Consider the following 27,887-nt stretch of genomic DNA (forward strand, 5'->3'; position numbering starts at 1 on the left):
TGAGGAGGTTGTGGTCATCGAACAGCTTCGTGTATGGCGAGATAACACATTGCCATGTTTTTTCAAGGCCAGTAGGAGTGTTATGTGCACTCTCATACGAGAGAGGTCAGCTGCTAAGAGTATGTGATCTGCGCTGCCGTATTTAAAGACGTTCGTGAGCTCCACGGACTCGGACTAGTGAAGACAAATTTCCTCTACGATTGTGTGTACCTTTACTTTCAGATGGGGTCGTCAGGGCGCAACTCTGTGTGCATCTTCATTGCATGTCTTCTCGGTAAGTGCCTCATAACATTTCTTTTTGTGTTTGTACACACTCACCGTAACGTGCCTAAAATGAATTCGATGGAACTTTGCCGTTCCTAGTACCGCATGCAACTCTTCAGCGAGTGAGCTTACGCAAGAAGCTAAGTGTGCGTGCAACTCTTTAGCGAGAACGACCGCATGAAGTAGAAGTATAGTTTCATTCCGTGAGCTTACTTGTTGTAGTTTGTTATGAATTTAAGCATTATCGAGCAGCAAATCAAGGACACTGAACCGTTTCAGAGGCCTGACGATTTTTGTAGCTTTTATTGTTGCTGAAGCCATTTACTTGTGCCACGGCATTAGGCACAAGCGCGTTCTTTTTTGTATCCAAGGTTTGGTTTTATGAGGTTTAACGTCCCATGGTAGTGGCTGAGGCTATGATGGACGCGTAGTGGAGGACTCCGGATAAATTCGACTGCCTGGGGTTCCTTAACGTGCACTGACATCACGTAGTACATGGCCCTCTAGCATTTCGCCTCCATCGAAATGCGACCGCCATGGCCGGGTTCGAACCCGCGTATTTCGGCTCAGTAGCCGAGCGCCACAACCGCTGAACTATCGAGGAGGCTTTTTTTTTTCTGGGACAAAAGGATCCTTTCAAAAAAATATATCTTTAAGGAAAACAGGCGGTATGACTTGCCTTTTTGTTTCCGAACGAAATATCTAAGCATTGTGATCAACGAGAACTGCACCGAGAAAGAGCCACAAATGTGTCGTTTACGAATAGACTTTTGTTATCAGTACGTGTTCTTTGTCCAGCAAGGTCTCACAGACTGGTGAGGTTTAAGTGTTCGGAATGTGTTAGGATACCCACTTTTTTAATGTAGTGCCTACGGAAGCATCCAGTACTGGCTTCGTTTCTGCGTTTCATCCGCACAGTTAACCCTTTCAACTGCAGCAATTCGGGCCTCTTTTGCCTTATCACTGCGGGTAGAAGCCGCAAGTCAAAAGTGCTCATTCACCACAGTAACCCCCATTCTATATACAGTGTTACTTTTCGTTTGACGAATGGAAAGAAGTTCTTTTCGTGCTCGTCTCTTCTACAGAAGTCGTGGGACAGCTACACGAGTTTAGCATCTTTAAAAATTGAGAAAACGAGATGTTTTGAAAAGACGTTTCTCCCGTTCGCGCCCCTAACGAGTCGTCTATGCATCGACATCTCCTACACCCGTCGCGCATGCTCAATGCGAGTGCTAGTCCTAGCGCATAAATTATGCATTTCGCATAGAAGAACTGTCGTGGTAGTTGCTTCCGCACGGACGTTAGAGCAAGCTGTTTTTGTAGTGTGTTTTATGTATCCTACTAAATAGCTAAAATTTGGCCAGCACGTTAGCCAAGACCGAAATCCGTATAACTGTGGTACACATTCCGCTCTACGAAGTCAGGCAAAAGAACGCCTGCGATGTTCCACAGGGGTGTGTTTATAAATAGTGTGGTTATTCCACATTTACCGCACGCCGTTGCAGCTGCCAATGCTGTTATTCTCCGAGAGCTCCACTGTTTCTGGCTGCTGCCTCTCTAGAAACCGTCATCAATATTTAACGATTTTTCGGGCGACACTGAGAAGGAAACCTTTGCAAGGAAATACTAAAGGTTGTAGACTTTCATTAGGCACTTCTACTAAGAGAAAGATTCCGCCCGGCAGCGTCCTGTACATAGGATGCCTTACTCCAATGAACTCATCCATTCATTCATTCCTGCATTCCAACGTGCTCCCAATCACTCTCACACAACACTGCGCTGAAGCAGCCAAGAAGGTGGAGCAGATGGTTTGTGTAAGTAAAACATTTGGAGAGGTGGAGGGACTTACAAGCCGAGTGACTTCGATCCTCCGAGCACTTCACTTAGAAGTCGGCATGTGCACATTAGCATTGCAACCGAGCGGTAATTCTTTGTTCCCCTTGCATCGCAGGCGTCTGTTGGGCGCAGCTGAAACCTGGATGCAGCATATCACAGCTGCATGCGTGCGGCGAAGACTACTTAGTGTACAGCAACAGCACGCGACTACCGGAACCTCACGAGGCACAGTTCCAGACGAACTGCGAGTGAGTAATAGTTACCTTATTAATTTATGTTTGTTTGCAATTTAATAGTGTCCTCGTGGTTTGTTTTTGCGTACTTCATCCCAAAAAAGGGCTATCACAGCAGTGGAATGCAAGCCGCGCGCAGGTAGTAGATTTTTATTTATTTATTTATTTATTTATTTATTTATTTATTTATTTAAATATACTGCGGTCTCAAGGAGACCAAGCAGGTGGGCATGTCGTAAAGCATTTTCTTCCGATTAGCATCAATTAATACATATGCTCTTGTGTTTAACATGTGAAAGAGAACAAAAGTGAACAAGCACGCATTTCAGTTTTTTTAGAATAATCTTGTCGTAATTTGAACAGAAATGAACTTGCATACACTACCCCTGAAAAAATGATAGCCTGATGAAAGTACCGAAAAAAAAAAGCACAGAATGTCACGACGCAAAATACAGCAGCAGCGCCTGGTCAAAATTGTCAGCGGGAAAAATTTCAGAGGGGAGACCATTCCACTGACTAACTGTACGAGAAAAAAAATAATTTTTATGCAATTTAGTGCGGGCATGGAAAAGCAGCAAATTGTGAGCGTTACGGTGCCTTGACGCGCGTGGCAGGTAACGTGAAATTAAATTCCAGCGACTCGGCATACATCGTGAAAAAAAAATTAACTCGTACAATAGTTCTTCGCGATTCTAAGGTAGGGATCTGGTTGTCAGCCATGAGTTCCGACGTGGAATCAGTGGACCTGAACTTGTTGAAAAGGAACCTCACTGCTCGCCTCTGAACCATTCTCTAAACACATACACACAAACAACGATCAGAAGCTATGTAAAAGTTCCACGAATATTTTAGCGGTAAAGCCAAATATCGCAAACTAACTCCTTGTAGAATCCCATATTTCAAGGAGAGAAACCGTTGTTAAACATTTTGGTATGAGTATAGAGCGGGAGAAATATTATAGAGATTATAACTTTACAGTCGACGTTGCGTTCGAAAACTGAATAAAGTATCGTTTTCTGGTCAACACCCTGCATATATACTTTTTCTCACGTTCAGGTCGCGTCAGTTAGTCTATATATTTGTTTCCAACTTACGGTTCTCAAAAAGATATACAATATATATGCAGAAGTCCCTGGGCCAAAGCTTGGTTTTGAGCAGTATAGTCTGGAACTTACGGCGCTTATGAAGCAACCAAGGTGCCTAGGAGTGAGAACGATATTGCTTCTCATCCTCCAGGAGTTTTGAGCTTCCGGGGTGTTCTCTACAGGGTTCAAAAGCGGACACTGTGACCTGAAAATTTTTGACGCACCATGTATATATACTACAGACGCAGCCAACGTGCTAGAACCTGTTGTGGCAAACCATGCTGCTCAACTAAAGCTCCCGAAACAAAAGGTGTTCAAGTGCTAGCGCTGTTGTGGCGAACAAAGCAGTTCAACTGGAGCTGGTGAAAAAACGGGTTCAAGTGCTAGTGCTGTTGTGGTGAACAATGCAGCTCAACTGAAGTTGGTGAAAAAACGGGTTCAAGTGCTAGTGCTGTTGTGGTGAACAATGCAGCTCAACTGAAGTTGGTGAAAAAACGGGTTCAAGTGCTAGTGCTGTTGTGGCGAACAGTGCAGTTCAACTGAAGTTGACGAAAAAACGGGTTCAAGTGTCAGTGCTGTTGTGGGCAACCATGCTGCTCAACTAAAGTTGGCGAGAAAAATAAGGTGTTCAAGTGCTAGTGCTGTTGTGACGAACAATGCAGCTCAAATGAAGCTGGCGAAAAAAAGGTGTTCAAGCTGCAGTGCGGCTGTAGCGGACCATGCAGCTATATTAAAGTTGGCGAAAAAAACAGGAGCTCAAGTACCAGTGCTGCAGTAAAGAACAACGCAACTCAACTGAAGTTGGCTAAAAAAAGTGTTCAGGTGCTAGTGCTATTGGGGCGAACAATGCAGCTCAACTGAACTTAGCGAAAAAAACGGGTTCAAATGCTGCTGTTCTTCCTGTGAACAATGCAACTCAACTATAGTTGGCGAAAAGAACAGGTGCTCAAGTGCTAGTGTTGTTGTTGCGAACCATGCTGGTCAACTAGTTGGCAAAAAAGGTGTTCAAGAGCTAGTGCTATTCTGGCGAACAATGCATCTTAACTATAGTTGGCGAAAAGAAAAGGTTTTCAAGTGCTAAAGTGTTGTTGTTGCGAACAATGCTGGTCAACTAAAGTTGGCAAAAAGATGTTCAAGTGCTAGTGCTCTTGTGGCGAACATTGCAGCTCAACTGAAGTTTGCAAAAATTAGGTGTTCAAGTGCTAGTGCTGTTGTGGTGAACAGTGCAGCTCAACTAAAGTTGGCGGGAAAAAAACAGGTGTTCAATTGCTTGTGCTCTGTACTGAAAGGTACGACGACTTCGAATGTGTGTGGCCGTAACTGCCGATTAGCACTAGAGTTCTTTCAGGTGGACTGGTGAGGCTGGGAAGCTTGCGGGTATAGGTCTGCCGCAACTGGCGCATGACACGGCCAATTTTAAGGCATTTAGAATGGTCTGGTTCCTTCCTACAGTGGACATAGCCTCCACTGATAATGATGACGCATGACAGCCACCGACACCAAAGTTCTACGTGCCCCATTCGCAGGTTGTTCAGCAAGCAGATCGCGTGCACGCTCCAATTCGCTGAGAAGTGCCTGAACAACGTGCCTCGAGCTGTGGCGCTGGTCGCCATGGAAGCGGCTGGAGACGACTTCGAGGCCGCCTGCACCGAAGGCACCGACCGATACGACAGTGAGTCTGGCCAGTCACAGTCGTGGGAGAGGAGTAAAGGCGTAAATGGGCTCACACATCTGACTAAGAAATCGGTAGTTTCTTACGTCACTGACTGGACACAGTGCACATCAATTCTTCGAAACTCCTGATTACAGCAGTAGACCTAATACGCACGTCGTGAGCAGACAGCTAAATACATGCGCTAAAGTCGATGTGCGCTTTACGGACTTCAGTGAAATCTCGTAAGCCTTTTGGCCATACCACGGTCTTTGTCTTTAGGACAGATGGGCATTCCAAAGCTTCCGCTCCGGATTTGACCTAGTTTTGCGCGCACAGCTCGTGAAAAGACTTTTTCATCCGCACTGCAAGGGCCAGCAGCATAGATATTGTGAGCGCTGTCTGCGGCTTCGTCTTTTCACCTATCTGTATGCAGCCTCATCCTTCTTAACTGTGTTCGTAACTGTTTGGTTTGGTTTATGGGTGTTTAACGTCCCAAAGCGACTCAGGCTATGAAGGACGCCGTAGTGAAGGGCTCCGGAAATTTCGATCACCTGGGGTTCTTTAACGTGCACTGACATCGCACAGTACACGGGCCTCTAGAATTTCGCCTCCATCGAAATTCGACCGCCGCGGCCGAAATCGAACTGTTCGTAACTGTGTTCGCTCGGGGCCGCTTCTCTGGCTGCGAGTCGGAATAAACCTGGTCACTGAAGCCCTGCCTTGCAATGTATATATCAAATCTCGTGTCAGTAACTATAAACACCCCCGGTGTATTTAAAAACGTACACTATGCAAACTGAGATATAAGTCAGATAGCGGTAACCCTACCGCTTAGATAGGCGGATATGTTATCGAGGCTAATAAGGAAGCATAAGAGGATGGAGAGCATAGGCAGTATCCGACCAAGAATAGAGCCTCGATGGAATGCAGAGTCTCTAAAGGGTCAGTCGATGTTAATGCATTTCTGCAGCACTTTCATACAGTGTTTTATGTGCTGACGCGTGATTTTTTTTTACTTTAATTAAAGTTCGAAGCAACCTAACAAAAGTTTTTTTTTTCGGCACGCAAAACTAGTATGGCTTTTCTTCTTTACTTGCGTGGCGAAAATTGGGGGACACAAAGCTGAGTCTTTAAGGGTAAGGGAAACACGGACACTTTCCTCTTTCTCAATAGCAATGATTATGCGTAAGACCGCACGACAAATATATAAAGCCCCGCTTTAACCAAGCCGTACGAACCTGTGTGGCGTAACGGTAGTGTGTCTCACTCGCAACCCGAGGGCCCGGAGGTCAGGGGTTTCCGATGCGTCACTGGTGCGGCTGGCGCCATCTATGAGAGCTTCTTGTAATCGACTAGTCCTAACTTTTCCATCACGCCGACGGCAACGACGACACCGACTTTTCTGCGACACGGGACCTTTCTGCTTTCGCGTATAATGATCTGTACCCTCTGTACGTTCGGAGAAGTGCGCCGGCAGTAATGATAAGCCCGAACCATAACTGTGTCCAGCATTGTATCCGCGCTTCGCTAAAGATATCGAAAGTCACATCTGCAAGCGGGAAGACGGTGTGTGGATAATCTCAGGCGATGCGCGCCTTAAGCAAGGTGCCTTTTCATTCAATGCAGCGTACAAGGACAGCATCAAGTGCATGAATGAAGCTGGAACGAAAATGAACAAATGCTTCGGCCTCCTCCGCGAAGGCCTGGGGGACAGCGTCGAAGCACCCGCTGGAAGGACCATACACTACGCTTGCTGGTAAGTGAACTTCTGTTGTCGAGTGAATACCCAGAAATTGTGGACAAGCGCATTTTTTCAACGGCGAAGTTGTTTATGGAGCATATCATATGACTTTTTTAGCCGAAACTACCTGGGGACGCATGTGGTTTTCTACTATTCAACGTCCAGAAAGCACCCCGTTGGTTTTCTATGGCATTCTTAACTACTCGAAGCTAGCGCAGGAAAAGCTAAGCTATAAAAGAAATATTTTGCTATGCATCCGAACATTAGACCGCTCTTTTCCGCATGTTCATAACAGTATCGAACAATATTTTACAGAGTCCTCACAATTATCGTTACACTTGTCCCATTGGTTTTCTATGTCATTATACCTTTTTCCGTCTATCTTTCTCTTTCTCTTTCTTCATACTGAGCTCTCATGTGTCTGTAGTCCTCAGTGCCGTTTTTCCTTTTTTTCTTCGGAAGTGTGTGTGTGTGGGGGGGGGGGGGGGTTGCATTTTGAAGGTGAATGTTTTTCACGATGAATGAATTGCAGAGTGGGGCAGGAAATAAACGCGTGTTAATGGCATCCTAGTCGAAATCAACAGGAAAAAATGGTCTTCGGCAGAGCATGTAATGCGATGGCAAGATAACCAATGGTCCTTGAGGGTAAATGATTGAATTCCAAGAGAAGGCAAGCGTAGCAGGCGCCGGCAGAAGCTTAGGTGGGCGGATGAGAGTAAGAAGTTTGCGGAGATACGGTGGGCCTCAGCTGGCACAGGACAGAGTTAATTGGAGAGATATGGGAGAGTCCTTTGTCCTGCAGTGGGCGTAGTCAGGCTGATGATGATGATGCTGATCTCGCTCGCAGCTCGTACCACAACTCCCTGGAATGCGTGGAGAGCTCCCTGGAAGGCGTCTGCGGATCGAGCTCCTCGGCCAAGGAATACGTGACTAACGTCATGGAGCGCATTTTCGGCCAGGTGCTGAGTCTCGTGTGCGGGCCCTACACCCGAGGCTCGGCCGATTGTCACGCCCTACCCAAGCTGCCCCCACAGCAGGGACCCAAAAAGACCAACCTCATCGAACTGGTCATTGAAATATCCAACTCCTTCCGGAACAAGAAGAAAAAGAACTAAGCCTATAGACCACGTTTCTTTAATATATTGCTTCAGCGTCTCCCTTAAACTTGTGTGTCTTTTTCGACACGAATGTGTTGTCTACACGACTTCAGCAAAAAAATGCCCCACGGCACGGCTAGAGGCCATATCAGAAGGAACACATTACAGGCATTCAACCAATAATTACTTCCCATGACTGACTGAGAAGCATATTCGTTACTTTTGTTCTTAAAGTCTAGACGAATAATACCCAAAAGACATACCGAACATTAAAAAGAGGACAAATGAATTCAAGTAAAGAAACATGCTCCGGCCAAAGGCTGTCAAAAGTTTAGGACATTTTAGCTTCTATACGGAAGCCTTGTTCACTAAACGAAAAGCCCAAAACACGAAGCTGAAGCTGAAGCACGAAGCGATCGCCCCAGGCATCTTGCGTACGCAGGCGGAAGAACAATTGCTTTTACTACAACAACATTTGTTCGGGGGTTGCTGTGTTCCATTTCTTTTTTTTTACCACCCGGCCAGGCGAGATGTCATTAAACCTTAGATTTCGGCAACACAATACATTCGTTCTTGCTAACTGACTCACAATTATTCTACCTGTACCTATGTTCCGAAAAACTCATGCGCGACTTTAAATGGAGCTCGCCTGTAGCAGCACGTTTTCCGGATCGAACCAGGGGTCCTGCGAATGCAAGGTTTGTGCTTTATCCACTGTGTCGAAACCTTCTTCTTGTACAAACATGGTTCTTCACCGGACGTCGAGTTATGAAGCTGTGAAAATGATGCAGCTGCTGGAGAACGAAACAGGTACCGAAATATCGGTATCTCTGTTCCTAGACCGGCTCTCAACAGACACTACTGCGACATAGATACTATGATATATAGACACAATGCTAAGCATATGTGGGGCCAACCCTCATGACTGTCTGCTGTGCGGTGTATCCTCGGCAGAAAAAAATGTTATTAAGTTGAGCGCTAATGACGACACTTGATTACAAATGTCTCAGAATCTTCTGCACTGCGGTTTTACTACTGCGTATTAATTATGCATGTGTTGCAATTGGTTTTAAGACAGAATGTTTAAAAACACTTTGTCCATTCTGATGCTGCCCGATTTCTTTCCAGCATCAGTCGCTTTCATTTCGCATGTACGCATCCCTGATAAGAACTCGTAAAATGATCGCAGTAATAACGATTAGATAAATTATAAAAATAAAGTGAATAAAACGCCTCAAAACTGAACACGACAATAGAATAGAAAGAACAAAAATAATCAATCGCAATAATCCCTTGGTGTACAAAGTGTTAAATATTCCGAGACAGAAGACAGCGACGGGGCTGCAGCTGCTGTAGCCTCTCTAGCGTGAAAGGCACGCAGCATAAAGGCAGACCACTGTACTAGCGCCGATAGCAGCTGCCTATTGTCCTCCTCTCCATCTGAGGGCACTGAAAACCATGAAGAAGGCAATGTTCAGCCGCATAGTTCTTTTAAAATGAAATTCAACGCTGACGTAAATTTTGCGTCGTAAGAGCGAACAAAGAGCCACCTTTCTTTCGCCTTAATCGCGCTTGTACAGTCATAAACGAGCGAAACGCTATAAACCCAGCAACCACTATTAAGTATATTGGACATCCTATACAATCTGTTTCCTTTTTTTTTTTGTACTACTACTTCTGCGGTCACAATGCTTTCAAAGAGGGGCTGTAAAAGCGTTTCATTCGTTTATGATAGAGTAATCAAGCAGGCAAAACAGCCTCTGTCCGTTCACTAGGCCCAAGAGGTTTCGCGCGCAATTTCTCTGCCTCCGAACATTGGAGAATTTGCATCACCACAAGGCGTGAGAGCATTTAGTTAACCGCACTTGCTGCATAACCGAAGTCGCAGGCGGCCTGTCTCCATGTGAAACGGACGCCGTGTGGTCACTTCGACTAGTAATTAACACGAGTGAGTAATGTTATCATCCTACATTGTGGTCCGCGTTTCGTCAGTGAAGATGAGTTATTGGGATATAGCACTTATCCTAACCGTAGTCTCTGTGATAAAACTAAATGCTTTAAGCTGGAGTTGAAGCTGCTCGTGTAGCTTACGATTGTAGGAACGAAAGGTAGCCTCTGGTGATCTTAACAGACCCCGATTTCGTGTTTGGATCATGTGCGTCAACATGTGCGTCAGCATGTGTGTTATCATCATGTGTCAGCAAGAGTTGTTGTCGGGCTAGTTGGTTGTCACCTTGTAAAGCCATAAGGAATTGCTCTAAAGGCAAGACACAAAAAAAGACGCATAGACAGTACTACCGCAAGAATAATAGTTCTCGTCATTGCTATGTGTCTTTTTTTGTGTCATGTTTTTAGCGCTGCGTCTTATGGCTTTACAGGATCATGTGCAGTTTACCTGGAACACCTTCTGTGAAGGAACGGTATGCTTATTTTTTCGTAGTGCCCAGTTCTCTCACCCAATATCCTTGCAAACATGCACGCGTACGTGCATACATATTGTGCTCGCACACATGTCATTGGCGCCGGCCTTTTTGGGTCGACCAGAAACGTTTCCACAACCCTGTGTTTCTCCCACTGATAACCTGACAGTGCCCGTTACGTCACCGCATGTTGAATAAGCGGTCAACAGCCTATCCATAGATAAGATTATGTGCTCGAAGACGTCTTGGTTGACCAGAGGAAGGTACACTGCTGACAGCGCTAGCAGGGTGTCTCAAGTGTTTGCCTTCTGCCACGATAACGGGTCGGTCAAAACCTTGCCTATATAGACTCAGAGCCGCCGGTCAAGAAATGCCGCTATTCATCAACAGCTGAAGTTCGTCACACATCGTCCTCTCCTAGAAGTTTCCCGTCTCATGTTCTAGCTGGCGTAGGCTTTTTTTTATTTTGCTGAAGCGTCGTATCACCTAACGCCGAAATTGAAGCCGCGCTCGTCGGTCGAGTGCTTGTTTCGCAAGTGGTGCTCCGTGCTAGAGACATGCCGGTTCGACTTGAGACTCCGATAAGATGACCTGCGTAGCTTCTTTGTTATGTTATTTTATTTATTTTTACTCTTTCATAAATGTGTCCCCGCTCAAGACGCTCCCTCCAGGGGGCACAAATCTTAGTCATCGCGTAAAAGCTGCACGCGAGACTAGCTGGACGAACAGGACCCTTGCGGAACGGTGACGGTGAGTGGATCAAGCAATACTCTTTTCCCAGAAGGGCTATAATACGTCTGGTAGAAATGGAAGTAACCGCACTTTTCTGACGAAAATAATTGTTGTTTCTTAAAATGATCTCCTCGTAAGGCTGCAAACTTGGTACACCGCGCTTCAATTCTTTCAGTCCATTGAGAAGGGTAGGCATTATACAAAGAAATGCGCATCGGTGATGGAGGTCAAACCTTCACTGGACGAGGATGTCTTCGCATGGAGGCAGACTTTCACGTTATTAGCGAGAATATATTAGAAGCGACCAAATAGACAGCCCCGCCGCGATGGCTCAGTGGTTAGGGCGCTCGACTACTGATCCGGAGTTCCCGGGTTCAAACCCAACCGTGGCGGCTGCGTTTTTATGGAGGAAAAACGCTAAGGCGCCCGTGTGCTGTGCGATGTCAGTGCACGTTATAGATCCCCAGGTGGTCGAAATTATTCCGGAGCCCTCCACTACGGCACCTCTCTCTTCCTTTCTTCTTTCACTTCCTCCTTTACCCTTCCCTTACGGCGCGGTTCAGGTGTCCAACGATATATGAGACAGATACTGCGCCATTTCCTTTCCCCCCAAAACCAAGTATTATTATTATTATTATTATTATTATTATTATTATAAATAGAGAAAACAGACGGGGTTGGAACGCTTGTTTGGAAATCCTGTTCGAACCCCGATTGGTGTATTTTTGTCATTGTGGTGGCCAATTTGTCGGACGTCTTGTCGTCTTGGTGAGACTCTATTTTCTTGTGGTCTAGTCTTGTCCATTTCTTTCTTCAGCTGTTCTTTCAAACATTCCATTAATGGTGTGCGTAAGAAGCTGCCGTTATTGTTTTTCACTTCTGGAAGCTGTCGGAAAGGATGAGTTTAAGGGAGTCCCAAAAACCAGTGGCTGTCACTTTTTTTACATTGAATATACTTATGTAAAGCTTTGTAGGGGGCTAGTTGGTTGTACATACTGAAACTGGGGAACGCTATAATCAAGACAAGGAGACAACACCCCATAAGAACACCACAAGACACGAGCGCAAACTTTCAACTAAGTTTATTTTCGACATTGCGCATATTTTGCGCATCTTATCATGGGACACACAAATCTAATCATGGGACACACAAACAAAAAAGCGTTAGAGCCAGCCAAGATATCAAAACAATCACCTACACTATGCGAGATATAAGCTATCCTCGCAAGTCATGTAATTCACAAATGACCGGCTAAAAGCAATTTTTCTTTTTTTTTTGTTATAACAACAGACGGGTCGCTAACGAACCCAGCACCTTCGTTTTCCGAAGCCATGCAAAATGCTTCCCACAATTCCCTTGTGGTCTTGTCCTTTGATTTAAGAAGAACCGTCGTTCTATCCAGTAGAGGTTCGCACTTGTGCTCAGCGCAGTTTGCTGCGAGGTTGCCAGGGGCACTGACCAGAGAGTTGTTGTAATTGTGCTCCCGCAACCTCTCATTTAAGCACCTTCCTGTCTGGCCGACATAGGCCCTGCTGCAAGACAGCGGTATTGTATACACCACGCCCTCAACACATGCCACAAACGAGTTCCTGTGCCTCACGCCACAAGACCATGCGTCGTGCTCTTCTTCTTGGCCGGAATTGATTTTTGCACACATGCTTCTGAGTTTCTGAGGCGCGGAAAGTACAACGGGAACTCCATACTTTTTTGCCACTTGATTATAGCGCTCGTCTTGATTATAGCGCTCCCCAGTTTCAGAATATACTTATAGGCGCAGCCGTGCCCAGTTCACATTGACGATTATATTTATGGACAGTTTTTCTGGGGACCAAATTTGTTCAAAGTATTTTGCACGGAGTGCACGGAGTAAATGCACGGAGCTATTGGGGTCCATATATTCTTGCCGCGTTAATATCGGCAGTTATTACAACAAAATCTGGGAATCCCCAACCAGGTGTTTTCTTGTCCCTGTTTTGAGCACTGGACACCAAGGAAAGGAAGCACGAAAGGTCAGGTGCCAGAATTATGCCACTACTTTGTGGTTTCATGCTAACCCAGGGTTATGGTGGTGCAGGTCGACGTGCCTTACCATTCGTCGCATTGAGAAAATAACTGAGAAGGAAACTCTCTCTTTAGCTTATGTTACGTTGAAAGCCGCCTTCGGCAGCTTTCAGTTGACTTAGCAAAGATGTGTTCTAGCCGTTCGTGGTATATGAGTTCGTGGTAGTATATATAGGAGATGCGTCATCACGCCATAAAACAGCATCACGCGTCTCATGGACTACTAGGCGCCCCAATATGCACTGCATTATATCAAGATAATAGTGGCCAGAACAACACACTTTGAGCTCCCAATAATTTTTTTGGTTACCACTTTACTGTGCACCAATATGAACAGAAGCAGACCTTGGCCAAAAACAGCTTTTTTTCTGAATCTATTTTTGTCTTCCCTATTCTTTGTTGCGTCCCGGCCGCGGCGGTCGGACTTCGATAAAGGCGAAATCCTAGAGGCCCATGTACTGTGCGATGTCAGTGCACATTAAAGAATCCCAGTTGATTGAAATTGTTCGGAGCCCTCCACTAACGCATCCCTCGTAGCCTGAGTCGGTTTGGGACGTTAAACACCCATAAACCAAACCTATTTTTTGTTACTGACGACCCGCTTTACGGGCAATTTCCCGTAGGAATTTAGTGTGCATATTAAACAGGCCTGACTGTATTTGGTTTCTCTGTAACGATTACACCGTAATTGTCTTCTGCATTGGGTGCAGCTACTACAAGAGGATGTTTCATGGTTTATGAGGGTTTAACGTCCCAAAGCGACTCAGGCTATGAGGGCGCCGTAGTGAAGGGCTCCCGAAATTTCGACCACTTGGGGTTCTCTAACGTGCACAGATATCGCACAGTACACGGGCCTCTAGAATTTCACCTCCATCGAAATTCGACCGCCGCGGCACAGATCGAACCCGCGTATTTAAGGTAAGGAGCCGAGCGCCATAACCACTATGACACCGCGGAGGCACTGCAAGAGGATGTATTTACCCCACGGTTTCTGATCGTTGCAATTAAGCATCGCGAAACACTGCAGGATGACGTCCTTTTTCGTGCGCTGCTAATTTACTACCAACAACTGGGGCACCCATCGCACACACAAGTGCGCAGTTTATCATACAGGATTTCACGCATTTCTTCATTGCAGAAGTTCACAGTACCGGCCCTCTCGGGCACTTTTATTTGGCAGTCCCTCACAAATGCTATCGATTCTTTCGACGATGTCCAGAGTGGGCCGTCTTGACGGCATGTTCGTCTACGTCTGAATTTGTTCACCCAAAAATAGACGATCTTCAGCGCTGAGGCAGAGACGCCCTGAACTTCGTCAAACTCTACACGCTTTGATCAGCGTGGCAATCTAGTTCCTTAGGGTAGAAACGTCTCATCACTCACCAAAGCATGCCTATCTGTATTTTCGTGGCAAGTGCTGGCATTCTCGCTTCAAATGTATCTCGCAGTTGAGCACAGAGCTTAATTGTCATGGATAGTTGGCCCCAATTCATAGAACAACTCTAGGGTTCTTGTGCATTAATTTTAATTTTAAGGCAACTGTGGAATACTCCAAAGTAATGAATGTAATGTATATATTGAATATAATGGTCAATGGTCCCGATACGTGGCAAAGTCCTTTTTTTAAGTTTTTTCCATTACTCGCATCGAACAGTAAAGACTGCCACAGAAAACCAATGGGAGACGTTTTTGACGATAGCAGAAACGTTAACAGCAAAGAATGCAAGCCTGCAGAGGGCATAACTATGGCTATGTTGATTGTTATATTGAAATCTTACGTTACTTATACGAAAAAAATAGAGTTCATAAAGTACTGCATGTCGGGAATTTCTTGATATGATATGGCATTTCCTAGCCATACCACACTAACTCTACCGCCATCTAATACAACTTTGCCTGACTTATCAAACCACCCCTGTATCTTAGTGTTATGTCGTGTGCCGCAGTGACGCTCAGTGGAACGGCTTAGTTAATGAAAACGGTCTTGCCGGAATACTGCAACACGCCAGCGCTCTTTTACGCTGACAACTGCCAGTAGCTCAGAACGTGACATAGCGGTCGGTGGTAGGAAACTACAGCTAGTTTCGGTTTGAAATACTCCAGCACACCCTGGTGACTGAAGGACAACTGACGGCTAAAAATTAAAAGTTCTTGTGCATAGAAGCAGCGCCAGAGACAGTTGAGATGACCGAGTTTGCTGAGGAACCGGAAAACGAAGTTGCTCTGTTTTCGCTGGCGGTGGTCTGAATCGTACTCGTGCATGGTTTCTTTTTTTTTGCTGGATGCCGTTGCTATGACAACGATACGACGCTCCAGTTTCTTTATTCCGGCCGCTATGGGAAGAATTGGCGCTGACGTCTGGATTAGCTGGACAGTGGTGTCCTGTGGAAGTTTCCTACCTCTGTATCGGTAGCGGCGGTGATCGCACTCGTAGGTGGGAGAAGAGGCACGCACATGATATGGCCTGCACGCGTCCGCACTTCACGGGAGAGGACGTCCCGCTGGGAAGGAGACAAAGACGCACACGTGCACGTCAGCGCAGACCGGTCACCACATATTTTTCTATGCTCCTTCATTTCGTACAGTCCGGTATTTTGGCGCTCCGGCACGAAGAACATTTCGGGGAGGATAGCTTCAGAAATGTACAAGCGCAAGAGTTAGGGTTAGCTTATGCGCCATCACACCAACTTTGCACAAAACTCAACATTGGCCCGTTAGGGCACTGCCTCAGTATTTGGCAGAAATAGAACAAGGTATGCTTACCCTCATACGTTGAACACGAGTGAACATTAATTTTGTTCACAAGTGTAGTTGTTGTTGTCTCCGCCTTGCCGATTTCTTCTCCGGTTCACTATGCAAAACAGTTGTTTTTTTCTTCGTGCAAAGGAATGCGCATGTGTCTTGAGGTATCGTCGTAAAAAGAAATTATTTATTGCGAACCTGTCACGCTTCGGTTCTCTCGGAAGCCACACCGCCACCCTAAGAGACCATTACTTCAGTTTTTTTTTTTCATTCGCCTTACATGCCCTTCCCGTACCCATTTGCACCTCATCATATCAGCTATAGGGCATGAATAACATCCAGATAACACTCAAATAACATCCACGTTTGAAACCTTAGCGAAGATTATGATGATGAAGTTTGGCGCAAGGGCATCTGTGGTCAAAGACCGCTATGTTGTTTTCGTCTTCAGAAGGTGAGGTCAAAGGACCCATTTTTCAAGGAATTCACCCAAATAAGCCGAGCACCAGGCCAGGAGCAAGTTTGTACCCACTGTATCACGGGTATAGTATCTGGCAGCACTGGGGATCGAACGCCGCACCTCCCGCATGCGAGATGGATGCTGAAACTACCAGGCCACCGCTACGGTCCCGACGTTTATCAAAACCCCGCACAATCGCCACGCACGCTGAACGCATTCAATGAGTGTCATCATAAGGAGACAGCACTTTTCACAACAATGAAACCAACATATATTGGGACCAGCGAACAGACGGGATCGCCAGAAGAAGGAATACGCAGAGCAGCGCTCTCCTGTGTACTTCTGGTGATCTCGTCTGTTCACTAGTCCCATTATGTTCGATTCATACCAACTAGCCCTCATGTTTACTTTGTTAATGAAACCAAGGAACACCACGGATTATATACATAATTACATATACATAATTAATTATAAATAGTGCGTAAAATAGGAGTAGAATATAGTTAACCTGTCAACCTCTCCTTAGTTTTCTCCCCCCTGCGTTTTGCTGCCAGTCGCGCTGTTATGAGAAGTTAATGGCGAGTAGAGGCAAACCCCCTGCCCACCAAATCAAGGTTATCGGCATATCAGTGTGCAAGCATGCGTTTTTCGGCTTACTGATTAGAATGACTTGAAGCCTAGACGAGGAGCCAGACCTAGCCGCAGATACGATAACTACTTTTCAGAATTATGCTGTATAACTCTTAAATTTGATTTGTAAATTGCTAAAGGTCACCAGTTACCAAATGCTCGGTGTAACATGAGGTTAAATACCAAATTACTTTTTTTTTTAAATTGAGGTAGCTAGTAGCCGTTTTAGTTGAGAACGGGTGAATCACAGCAATAAGGCAACCGATAAAAGCCGAAGCAAACATTTAGGGAAGCATTCTCGAATAAGGCGAGTAATATGCAGCTCCTGGAATTTCATGCTAAAAACAGCGCAAAACACGACGGACCAGAGAAAGAACAAAGGACAAACGCTGTCCTGTGTTCTCCTTTCTCTGGTCTGTCGTCTTTTGCGCCGTTTTTATTATGAATCCATATCAACTAGCCCACCTCAATGATTTTCTTGGCATTTCGCGTAATAACAGGTCTATAGGCCTGCTTAAGGTTACCGTCAGTTCGCCTTAGCGAGTGGAATGTTCTCTACAAGACGGTGCACTCAAGACGAAAGCGCGCTGACGCGTTTCGGTCTGTTGCCATTATCTAAGTATCTTTCCAATCTCCTTCGGGTCCGGTTGCCCCCGCGTGCCCTAAGATAGCAGCTGTCGGCAACATGTGTGTGCTTTCCTCAAACCGCACCTGGTGCTGCCTTAATCGTCTGGAGATTTTGCCCGCCTCCCTAGTGCAGACCACTTCACAATCGGCGCGCGGAATTTTATAGAAAGCCCCCCGAAAACATGACACCAGGGAGGAGGTGGAGTTCCTCGTCGGTTATCACCTCCGTCAGTCATTGAATTGCAGGCACGTGTGCAACACGTAGTACGTCATGTTTTCGAAAAACATGCTCCAAAGCCCCACTTAATCTTTTAATCGAAACGCATATCCCCGACACGATGCTTTCTAACCTCTCGTCGTTTTCTGCCAGAGATGTTTCCGTCCTTGGCGATCTTGCGGACGGTCTCTTTCGGATAGCCATTCCCCTAGTCATCTCTAAGTACGCCCTAACAGGGCGACCTGGTAATCAAGCTTGTCCGAGGTAAGACACGGTTTCATCCAGTTGAAGAGGGTCGCGGTCATTCGCGAACTAAGTATCCCTGGACAGTGGCAATATCGATCGTCAGCTCTGAAGTGCTTGCACAGTACTCTTTCCAATCCTGAAGGCGTCGCCGTTGCTCGATGGATTGTCACTTTACAGCACGCAGTATGTACAGTCCCCGTCACCCTTGTGCAAAGCGCTCGAGCAGTGCTCACCTGGTAACAAAAACTGAAATTGCAGGGCAGCCCCTGATTTTTGGAAAAATGCTCGTGTCTACTTTCTTTGCGGTCTATTTGGCACTTCTTCCGCGCAAGTGTTGCCTCTGGAAACTATCGGCTGCGACAAGATCTCGATTTGTTTGCACGGAAGTGCACCTCCCGAGCGCTCTACGAAAGGGTGACGCAGACTGTACGTCCTCACCTGACGCCCTTGTTTTTTACCTCACCCCTCTCCCTGGTTTTCCATTTACATCCCCTCTCCTCCACTGCAGGTTAGCCAACCGGAACACCCTTCTAGCCTCCTTGCCTTCCCTCTTCCTACCTCTCTCACCCAGAAGCGAAGCTGTAAATTTAATATAACAGGCAGCGCGTACTCACCAGCTGCAGCCTGTACAGCCACGAGGAAACCTTATTGACAACGCAAACTCAAAAGGCCCTCAGGAGCTGAAAAAAAGAAAAGCACACCATAGACAAAGTGTAAATTAGTATGGAGGCGGTAATTTTGAGCATAATATCCAGAAATTAATTATAAAACTTTATGGCCAATTTGAAAAGAGAGAATCAGAAAAGGTCGCAGTTTTTAAACGATTTCAAGGAGAGGAGAAAGGAGAGACTTTAATGAATGCAGGTGAGGTCTGACTGGTTGTTGACCTAGCACCGGTCTTGGAGCCGAGTGTTCGGAGGTTCAGTTTATTACCAAAGTCACGGCGTTCTTTGCTTTATTACCTGGTAAGCTGTGGCGGACCGCATCTGGCCGACAGAACACAAGAACTCGGGGCCGTATTCTAGAACAATCCATTATCCTTTTCATTTGGCGTCATGTGACGTTAGCGTGACCTCAGCATCAAGCGATAGCAGTAAGGGGCCAATAGGTGCAATATGGCAAAGGCTGCAATATGCAGCGAATGCTAAGGTCAAGTCACCAATAAGAAAATAGTCGGGTTGCTCACCACTGGCGCTTGAAAGCCGGGGCTGTGTGGCCGAGCAACAATGGCCAACACCAGAGGACACAATGGATCCGAGATGGAAACTGGGTCCTTACAGAATACGGACCTTGGTTGGAACGCTCTTGAGGCATCCCGTGAGCATTTCGCGTTTAGTCGACTCTTTATCGCTGAGCTTTTTATTAACGCTTAGTCTAAAAGAAGTCAATTTGGGCTAGATGGTGCATATTGTTTGAGACGGAAAAAAGGTTTTGGAAGCGTTCCACATAAAAAAAGAGGGGAAAAGATTGTGTGAGCGATACTTCGGTCCGCCTTTTCAAAACTGAGACGTCATATCTTGAACGGTTTGGTTGATGCATCGTGATCTTGTTGTCTGCGCATGTCTTGGATTGTCTTTACGTTTGCTGGCTTGGCAGCGAATAAAGTTAGATGAAGTAGCACTTGTCCTGCGTCTCTTACTTGCCTTTGTCTACCTTTATGCGTATTATTTTTCCTGTCTCAAAAAACGCTTAGTCTGTGCGTACGACCTCAACACACGCCTCCACGCAGTGACCTAGTTGCTATAATGTTCGGATGCCTCGCCCCCATGGTAACACATTCAATCGCCGCCCGAGCGGCTGCATTTCAATAAACGCGAAAAGCAAGTATTTAAACTTTGGTGCGTGTTGAAGAACGCCAGTTGTTCGACATTGTTCTGAAGTCCCCAGCAGTATATGATTTTTGGCCAACAGTGTTGTTCATACCTCAATCAGTCTACTCAACTTCTCAATCAAACAAAAGAAACAGCGTTTAAAATCACAAAACCGTTAACGGAATACTTGGGGACCAACTGAAACTCTATTTGCTTCCTATTGGTTTTCACGTTGCTTCGTGAACTCCTACTGCCTGTTTTATTACGTCTGGATCGTCTCACCAGAGTGATTCTCTGGGAAGCAAACGCACCTCGGTGTACGCGTTTCGCGCAATGGCTGAAGCACGTGCGCGTGGCGCCGTATGCTTGTTCGCCTCAGGGTCAAAGTCAGCGGAGCGGGCAGTGCGAGCAGGCAGCCGACCATTCCTTCAACAAAAACAAATCTTCATTTCTCCTCGAAGACTTCCGTAAAGCACCCAGGATGCACTCCGGTCGCTCTCTTCGCCTCCTAGCGGCGGGGCTACTCATTTACGCTCCCGGTAAGCTTAGCATCTACTCATACGGTGTGTAGATGGCGCCACCTGTTTCTTGCCTCGATGTCAGTGCCGCTTTCCATGGTAGTGATGTCGTTCTTTGACCTGGAGGCGCCATTTTGGCTCACAAACACTGCGCTTATTTGTATGGAAAAATGGTCGAAAATTTCAGTCTTAAATACTGTCAGTCTTAAATTTCAGTCTTAAATACTTCGCCGATAACGGCGAAGTTTCCACCGTGGACTGCGACAGAAGGAATGGAGGCACTCTCATTCCGCAAGAGAACAAACCGCGTAGGAGACGTTGTGCTGACTGTCTATGGTGTCATCTTAACGCAATGTAAACGCAAGAACATATGCAAAACAAACAAATTATTGCTTCAACAAGAGATGAAACTTGGGTTAAAGAGAGTGTGTTTGTATTTCTTTCACAAGCGCGATTTTGAAAACGTTGCAAAAATGGTGTCAGTAGCCGCCATTCTTATACCGTTTTGAATCGCATGCTCTAAAGATATCGATGTTTTTAAGCTATCACGCCGCACGCGCAGTCCGCATTAAGCGGTAGACTATCAAGCGGCGTTAACCCAACGGCTGCCAGCCGCAATTCTTTCAGTTTCGATGCAAGCATACGTGGCGATACCGTGATGGTGCCGCGGAAGGCTATCATATATTCTTATTTTATGCGCTTTACCACCCTGCCTGTGCTCGCATGGAAGCAAATAAAAAAAAATACAGGAGTGCGAGAGAGTAAGTGAGAAGAAACTTGCTGCCACGTGTAGTGAGAAAGTTGTACATTACGGTGCGTTAATGTGTCTAATGTGCCCGTCTCTCGCGACAGTTCTGTGTCTCGCGCAGGAATATGAGAACTGCACCATAGAGAGACTCCGTGCCTGCGGTACCGACTTTGTGCTCTTCGGCAACACCACCAGCATGCCGGACACGGAGCTGAAACTTCAAGAGGCTTGCAAGTCAGTATAATAGGACTCCTACCTTCCGATCATAATTTCGTTTTGACGCCGATGTAGATCAACAACCAGCTGTGTCGTTTAAGTAAGCTTGAGTCTTCAACTTTTGGACTGCCACCGCCTGCAGCACTCGTACACTCGCTTAGCGGTGTCTTTTTGGTTAGGAATAGTAGTTTTTCTTTTTATAGCGCCAGCTGTATATGGCGCGTTTCTGCGAAATCACGTCGCCATCGTTGGCGTAGACTCCCGCCCTAGTGTAACGTTACCACAATAGATACCTTTAGCATAGCGCGTACCGCGAGCCGCTACTACGCATGCGCAAATCACTTTGAGGGCGTAGTGGCTGGCCGCGGTAGACGGAAAGTGGAGTTACAGTAGTACGCTCTATGCTAAAGGAATCTACAGTATTTTGTTGCATCGGTTACCCCGTTACAGCGATCTAAGAAGGAAAAATTTTGTTTTCATGCGAAGAGGTGTGCAGTATTGGAGAGACGGTACTAATTAAAGATTTCGCAAAAAAGAAACAGGTGGAGCGCCCCGTCTCCAGCGTTGTCTGCATATTAAACTTGTTAATGGTCGCTGGGTTGCACGCTTTCAGCCGCAAAGCCAGAGTGGATACAGTTTACTAAGCTACGTTCAACAAATTTGTGCATGCAATGAGATGTGCACCCTTAATAAGGGTCGTCAGGTCTTGTGGTCTGATTTTTAGCCGTGCAGCGTCCACGCATTTTAGACGTTTTGGTCTTTAGGAGAAACCTGAAGAGGGCAGAAGCGAGCAGAGTGGGTTAATGATATTTATAGTCGAAATCGAGAAGAGTTGAGCATGAGCAGAACGTGTAATTCGAAGTAAGGATAACCTATATGGCAACGGAGTGGACTCCGAGAGAAGGCAAGCGTAGCAGAGGGCGGCAGACAGTCAGGTGAATGGATGAGATTAGGACGTTTGTGGGTATAAGGGTGGAGAAGTATTTGTCCTGCTGAGCATGGACGTAGCTAGGCTGGTGATGATGGTCTTAATTGGCGCTATTAGGGCTCCGCTTTAAAGCTAAGAAGCAGACCAAGTGGTGATAATTTTTATCTAGGCTGTACACACGCATCATTTCCACATTGGTCACCTCCGTCGTTCCAGCAATTACACGACGCAGATCGCGTGCACGCTGAAGTATATCGACGACTGCCTGGATGGCACGACGCGTGGAGCCTGCCTGGTGGCCATTAAAGCCGCGGAGGAAGACTTTGAGGCCATATGCACCGTGGGCAACAATCTTGAGAAACGTGAGAACCCCTTGAACTCCTGGTTGTTGGAATGGGTGGTGGTGGTAACAGCCTTATCTTGAACTAAAAATTGAAGGAGGTCCTCGAGGGTGGGCTCCTACTTGTCCAAGAGTCCATGGGTCTGGGTTTCACGGAGACCTCTGACCACTAGCCATGTTTGGTCAGCTGATTGACTAACTCGCTGAGCGGCCTCCCGTGAGGAGGGGCGTGGGTTGTGTATGTAGGGGTACTGCCGTGGGTTAGGGGCATTGGCGCAGGTATATATGAGGGTGGCCTTGGCCGCCCCACGTGTTGAGCAGAGTGGGAGGATCAAACCAGGGTTGCACCTCTTCCTTCCTTTCTTCTATCACTCCCTCCTTTATCCATTCCCTTACGGCGCGGTTCAGGTGTCCGCCGATATATGAGACAGATACTGCGCCATTTTCTTTCCCCAAAAAAACAATTATTAGCAATGAAGGCGGTTGGGTGAGTGTAGCAGTTTGTCTGCAATTGCCGCCAGCCACAATATATCTTGAATCTAGTGTATGGTGGGGTGGTCGGAGGGCGAGGCGGTTGTTTTTGCAATGAGTGACGATTCGGTGGTATGTAAGTAGAGGCCGGGAGGATTTCCTGCCTGGCTTTTGGTGTCCGATCTCCCGGGGCCCAGAGGGATTTCCGCAAAACTTATTGTTGGGCTGGTTGTAAAGCAATAATCTCAGAATAACTAGCGCAAAAAAAAAGGACAACGGACAAGAAAGAAGCAGGACGACACGGACAGAGGCGCTGATGTCCGTGTCGTCCTCCTTCTTTGTTGTCCGTTGTCTTTTTTGCGCTGGTTCTTCTCAGACCAGAGGGATGGTTATCGGGCCAGCGCATGAACGCGCTAATTACTGGTGATCGTGGCGTACTCAGGAACCCAATTGAGGATTTTCTCTAGGGTAAGCGTGCGTCCTGATGCGAGAATGCGACCGGCGGTTGGTGTGATGTTTTGCTGATACTGAGGGTACGCAGCTTGGGAGTCGGTGCAGATGTCAATGATGTTGAGATCTTGTGCAGCGTGTATGAGCACCAAGGCGATGTCTGTGCCCTCAGCATCCGTAGTGTTTTTGGCGTGGTGGGTGGCTGCTGCACCGATGTTGCCAACCTTGTAGGCGGCGACAGCGGTATAATCGGCTGGCAGGTTGTGTTGAGCCATGTCCATGTAGAGGCTGTTCGGACTGCCTCTGTAGTGTTTCGTGTAGAATAAATACCATCGCAATACACGGTTTGCTGATGACATCGCCTTGCTCAGTAACTAAGGGAACGAATTGCAAAGCATGATCGAGGAACTAGACAGGTAAAGTAGGGCGGTGTATATTGTAGTGATAGCTGCACTACGCCACCTTTTCGACCCTTCAGCGTGGCACACCTAGGCCTAGAGCTCCGTGGTGGCGCCGTTGGTCACGTGGTGCGGCCGTTGGTCACGTGGTGGGGAGCAGCTGATGCTGCCGATGGCGCTGCGCGCATGCGCCGTGTTAAATGAGACGAAGATGAAGAAGGAACGCCCAGCGAAACGGAGCAGCGAAAGACTGACTTTGCAATTCGACTGAGCGAGTTCCACTGAGCCAGAAGTAGCAATCGCGTCACTCCAGGTTTAACCAGAGCTAAACCAAAGCCATTTTTTTTTTCTAGTCTCGGAAGAGAACAGCAATTTACGATAGGCAGCGAAGCATTGGGAGCGATTAATAAATACATAAATTTTTGTAAAATTTGAGCCTACAGAAATATCATAAAAAATGCACCTAATTAGGCCAGATAGAAACCGCAGATCCGGACCACGAAAGTGAATTAAGTAGAAGAATAACAATCGGGTGGAGTGAATTTGGCAGGCACTCTCAAGCCACGAATAGCCCAATACCCCCCATGGGGAAGGTATACCTAACATATGCATTTTGCCGCCAATCACCTATGGGGCAGAAATGCGGAGGCTAATGAAAAGGGTTGGACTTAAGGACAACGCAGCCAGCTATGGAAAGGAAATGATAGGTGTAATGTTAAGACAGGAAGACAGCAAAGTGGCTCAGGGAACAAAGGCCAGTTCGACATCCTAGTCGAAATCATAAAGAGATGGACATGGACAGGGCATGTAATGAGAAGGCAAGGTAACCGATGCTCGTTAAGGATAACTGACTAGGTCCCGAGAGATAGCAAGCGGAGCAGAGGTGGCAGAAAGTTAGGTGGGCGGATGAGATTAAAATGTTAGCGAGGATAAGGTATATCCGTAGTCGGCGCCAGACAGAGTTAGGTGGGAGATGGCTTTGCCCTGTAGTCGACTTAGGTTGATGATGACGATGATTAAATGACGCTACAGGCGAGCCACTCCTTTTAGCCACAACTCGGTTCCGTTCCCCCAACTTCCCGTGTGCACACCTGCGCTTCCGCATAAGATAAGAAAATGTCGACGAAGACTACTAATCACGCGCTGTGGATTCACGGGACTACCGAGCTCGGCTTACAAGGTGCACTATGCCCGATATGAATTATATAGGAAGTATGCCCTCACGCCACAGTGGCCGCCATTTTGGCGTCCGTACAGCCCGGCGAAAGGCTATGGCGCGTGTCTAACCGATTTTCCTCCCATTCCTCCGGCCTACACCGCTAGACGTTGGGCACCAAAATGGCGCCCATGACGTCACGTGAACCTACCTAACCGCAGCCAGGTGTACTGGTTACAAGGGTATTTTTCGCACTCAGCCTTATTGTAACTCCAACAGAATTGGCAAGTTCTCGAGGTATCATAATTCGCTCTCACTCTGTACTTCCTTCTTGTGCTCTTCCTGTCGAATAGAGTTCCTGGAGTCCGCCCCGTGCACCAACATGGCCGGAATAGCCATCAACGCTTGCATTCGCAACCTGTACGTGAATCTCCAAAGGAGCCTGGACAAGGCGCCTCCCAGTCAAACCGTTCCCCATGCCTGCTGGTGAGTGGAAACCAGTGACTAAAGTCGGACTTCCCGAAGGGTGGCCTCTAGAGTGATTCGAGCAAAGATAGAGAAGGAAATGAAAAGAGAGATTGCGGCTGTTGCCCTGTTTCACACATCGAACAAAGGGGATAAATCATTTTTAAAAATTATTTCTCGCTCAATTTATGACACAGACTTGAAACAAGCGATCCCCACGCTCTAGCAGTGTGCTCCACTGTATCCGACGTAAAACAGCTCACAGTGAAACGAAGCGTGAGCACTGCTAACGTGGAAATGTTCCGATAACCCCTGACAAGAACACAAAACAACGGTTACCTGCTTCGGATTCATGCAGCCCCCTACATTCTAGAGCGGGGGGTCTCAGATCCCTTGTGAATTCTGGTGGAAGGTCTGAGGCCCCCCGGACATTAAGCTCTGAACTGTAAAACAGACAAGAAAGCCGACTGTGCTGATAAGAGCTCGCGACTGGTGCTGCCCCACGGTGTAGTTTCTTGCACGCGTGGCGCATCGGTAAACGACGTCACGACTTAATTAGTAACTTTTTTCAGGGCGCCAGTTCTAAATAACTATCTACTGGAGAAAAAAATTGTACCAATTTTACCGTTTCATTTAAACGCTGCAGAAATAGCTCTTTTTGCTGCAGTAGTTTTTCCAAAAGATTGCACGCAAGCAGGCAAGTTGAACGAAAGTATTGTCTTGATTTTATCCACTTCTTTTTTAGCTAACTTCACTAATACAATAATTCCTATTAACATATCGTACACCATTCAAAAGCAGACACAGTCTAACCTCGGTATAACGAAATAATGAACATAACGAAGAAATGATGATTCGCCTTGGAAGCTCGCTCAAAACGGGCTACAACAAAGCTGCGGCTATAACGAAGCAATCGCTTTAACTTCGGTATAACGATGTTCAACTTAAATATCTCTTTCTAAAGAGCTAAAGTGATTTTCTAGCACAAATAGGAGGGCCACAGTGATCGCGCAAACCCCTAACCGTAGCGCTAGCGCATTTTTTGGTCTTATCAACGCATCACCAGTGCCTTTTTCAAGACCTGCGCGTAAATTTAGTCAACGCTGCGTGTTCGCTGTAACGGAACGTTCGTTCTACCCGAGATTCAGCGAAATAGCCGTAATGCAAATCGTGACGGTCGCATCATTGTTCGTAATTGCGATTGTTCGTTAAAAGTGGGCTCGACTATACTCGTGCGTCCCTTAATGGCCATTCCGCGATTTCCTTTGAGAACATTTTGCATCAGCTTGGGAAATAAAAAAAAACTGCCAGTTTTCTTCAATTCACGGACGCCTGGCTAACACGTGACGTCCCGTCCACCCCGACAGGGAACCGGGCATATATTCCAGCAACAGGCCGAAGCACGTAGCAGTAAGCAGGCAAGAAAAAAATTGCAGGATTTTACCGCAGTTAAACTGAGTAGACGTGCGAAAGCACTTGTTTAGCCTTGTTGGCTCATGGTTTTGCTTCGCTGGGTTGTCAGTTAAGCTCTGATCGAGCTTGGTTAAGGCTCAGGTTAAGTTCAAGTTAAGCTCTGATCGAGGTTAAGCTTACCTGACCAGTTCGCGCCGCAGATGGAAGTTGATGAAGACGACGACGTGCAATATGCACAGCGCGATAGTGTTTTGCAGTTCAACACGAGGCGTGATCGGCTTCGGCGATAGCATAGTGCTCTCGTGCAGTGGCCAGCGAAGCTGATCTGTTGAAGCCGCCGCTGGTTCGAAACCCCCAGTCGTGGCAAAATTATTTATTTATTCAAGGTCAAGGTCACGGCTTCAACGATTCATCGGCTTTTGCAGCTTTGATCGTGAAATGGCATTTTCGTTCTAAAACGCGCAGGTTTTCGGCGTGCTCCTGCGATCTCCAACATGGCGGCAGCTGCGAAGTCATATGAATAAGTTTGAATAAAGTGAATCCGTTTGTCGCATGCGCAGCTTCCACGGCCAGGCCATTGACTGCATCAATGCGGCCTTATCTGGATGCGAGGGCTCGTCGCCAGCCAGGCAGTTCCTCCTGGATAGGATCGAGCACATCTTCGGCGACGCCCTGGAATTAGTGTGCGGCACGTACACCAGGGGTTCGGCCAGTTGCGCCGCCCTGCCCGCTCTGCCCCAGCTCGACCAGGGAGCCCCCGAGATCGACAACGCCGTCGAGTACACCATAAACGTCATACGCAGATCGGCAAGCCGGGACGACGCCACTCAGTAGTACACTGCAACGATCGGTGACGCGAAGTGCACCATTTACACTCAATCTTAAAATATAATAAACTTTGTCTGATCCGCTCCCAATTAATACGCT

At 46.8% G+C, this 27,887-nt stretch overlaps 2 protein-coding genes across 2 annotated transcripts; both read left to right on the plus strand.

The window, feature by feature from the left end:
• Positions 1–222: 222 nt before the first annotated feature.
• On the plus strand, positions 223–8,313 carry LOC144134447 (uncharacterized). Its single transcript, XM_077667360.1, has 5 exons — positions 223–274; positions 2,216–2,348; positions 4,945–5,090; positions 6,699–6,828; positions 7,661–8,313. The coding sequence occupies exons 1-5, from the start codon at positions 223–225 to the stop codon at positions 7,926–7,928; spliced, it is 729 nt and encodes a 242-aa protein (XP_077523486.1). The 3' UTR covers positions 7,929–8,313.
• Positions 8,314–10,923: 2,610 nt separating this feature from the next.
• LOC144133136 (uncharacterized) lies at positions 10,924–27,881 on the plus strand. Its single transcript, XM_077665997.1, has 6 exons — positions 10,924–11,080; positions 20,237–20,396; positions 21,228–21,357; positions 22,484–22,629; positions 25,436–25,568; positions 27,521–27,881. The coding sequence occupies exons 2-6, from the start codon at positions 20,339–20,341 to the stop codon at positions 27,792–27,794; spliced, it is 741 nt and encodes a 246-aa protein (XP_077522123.1). The 5' UTR covers positions 10,924–11,080; positions 20,237–20,338; the 3' UTR covers positions 27,795–27,881.
• Positions 27,882–27,887: the final 6 nt, after the last annotated feature.

The sequence above is a fragment of the Amblyomma americanum genome, chromosome 5, assembly GCF_052857255.1.
Source record: "Amblyomma americanum isolate KBUSLIRL-KWMA chromosome 5, ASM5285725v1, whole genome shotgun sequence".
Classification (NCBI taxonomy): domain Eukaryota; kingdom Metazoa; phylum Arthropoda; class Arachnida; order Ixodida; family Ixodidae; genus Amblyomma; species Amblyomma americanum.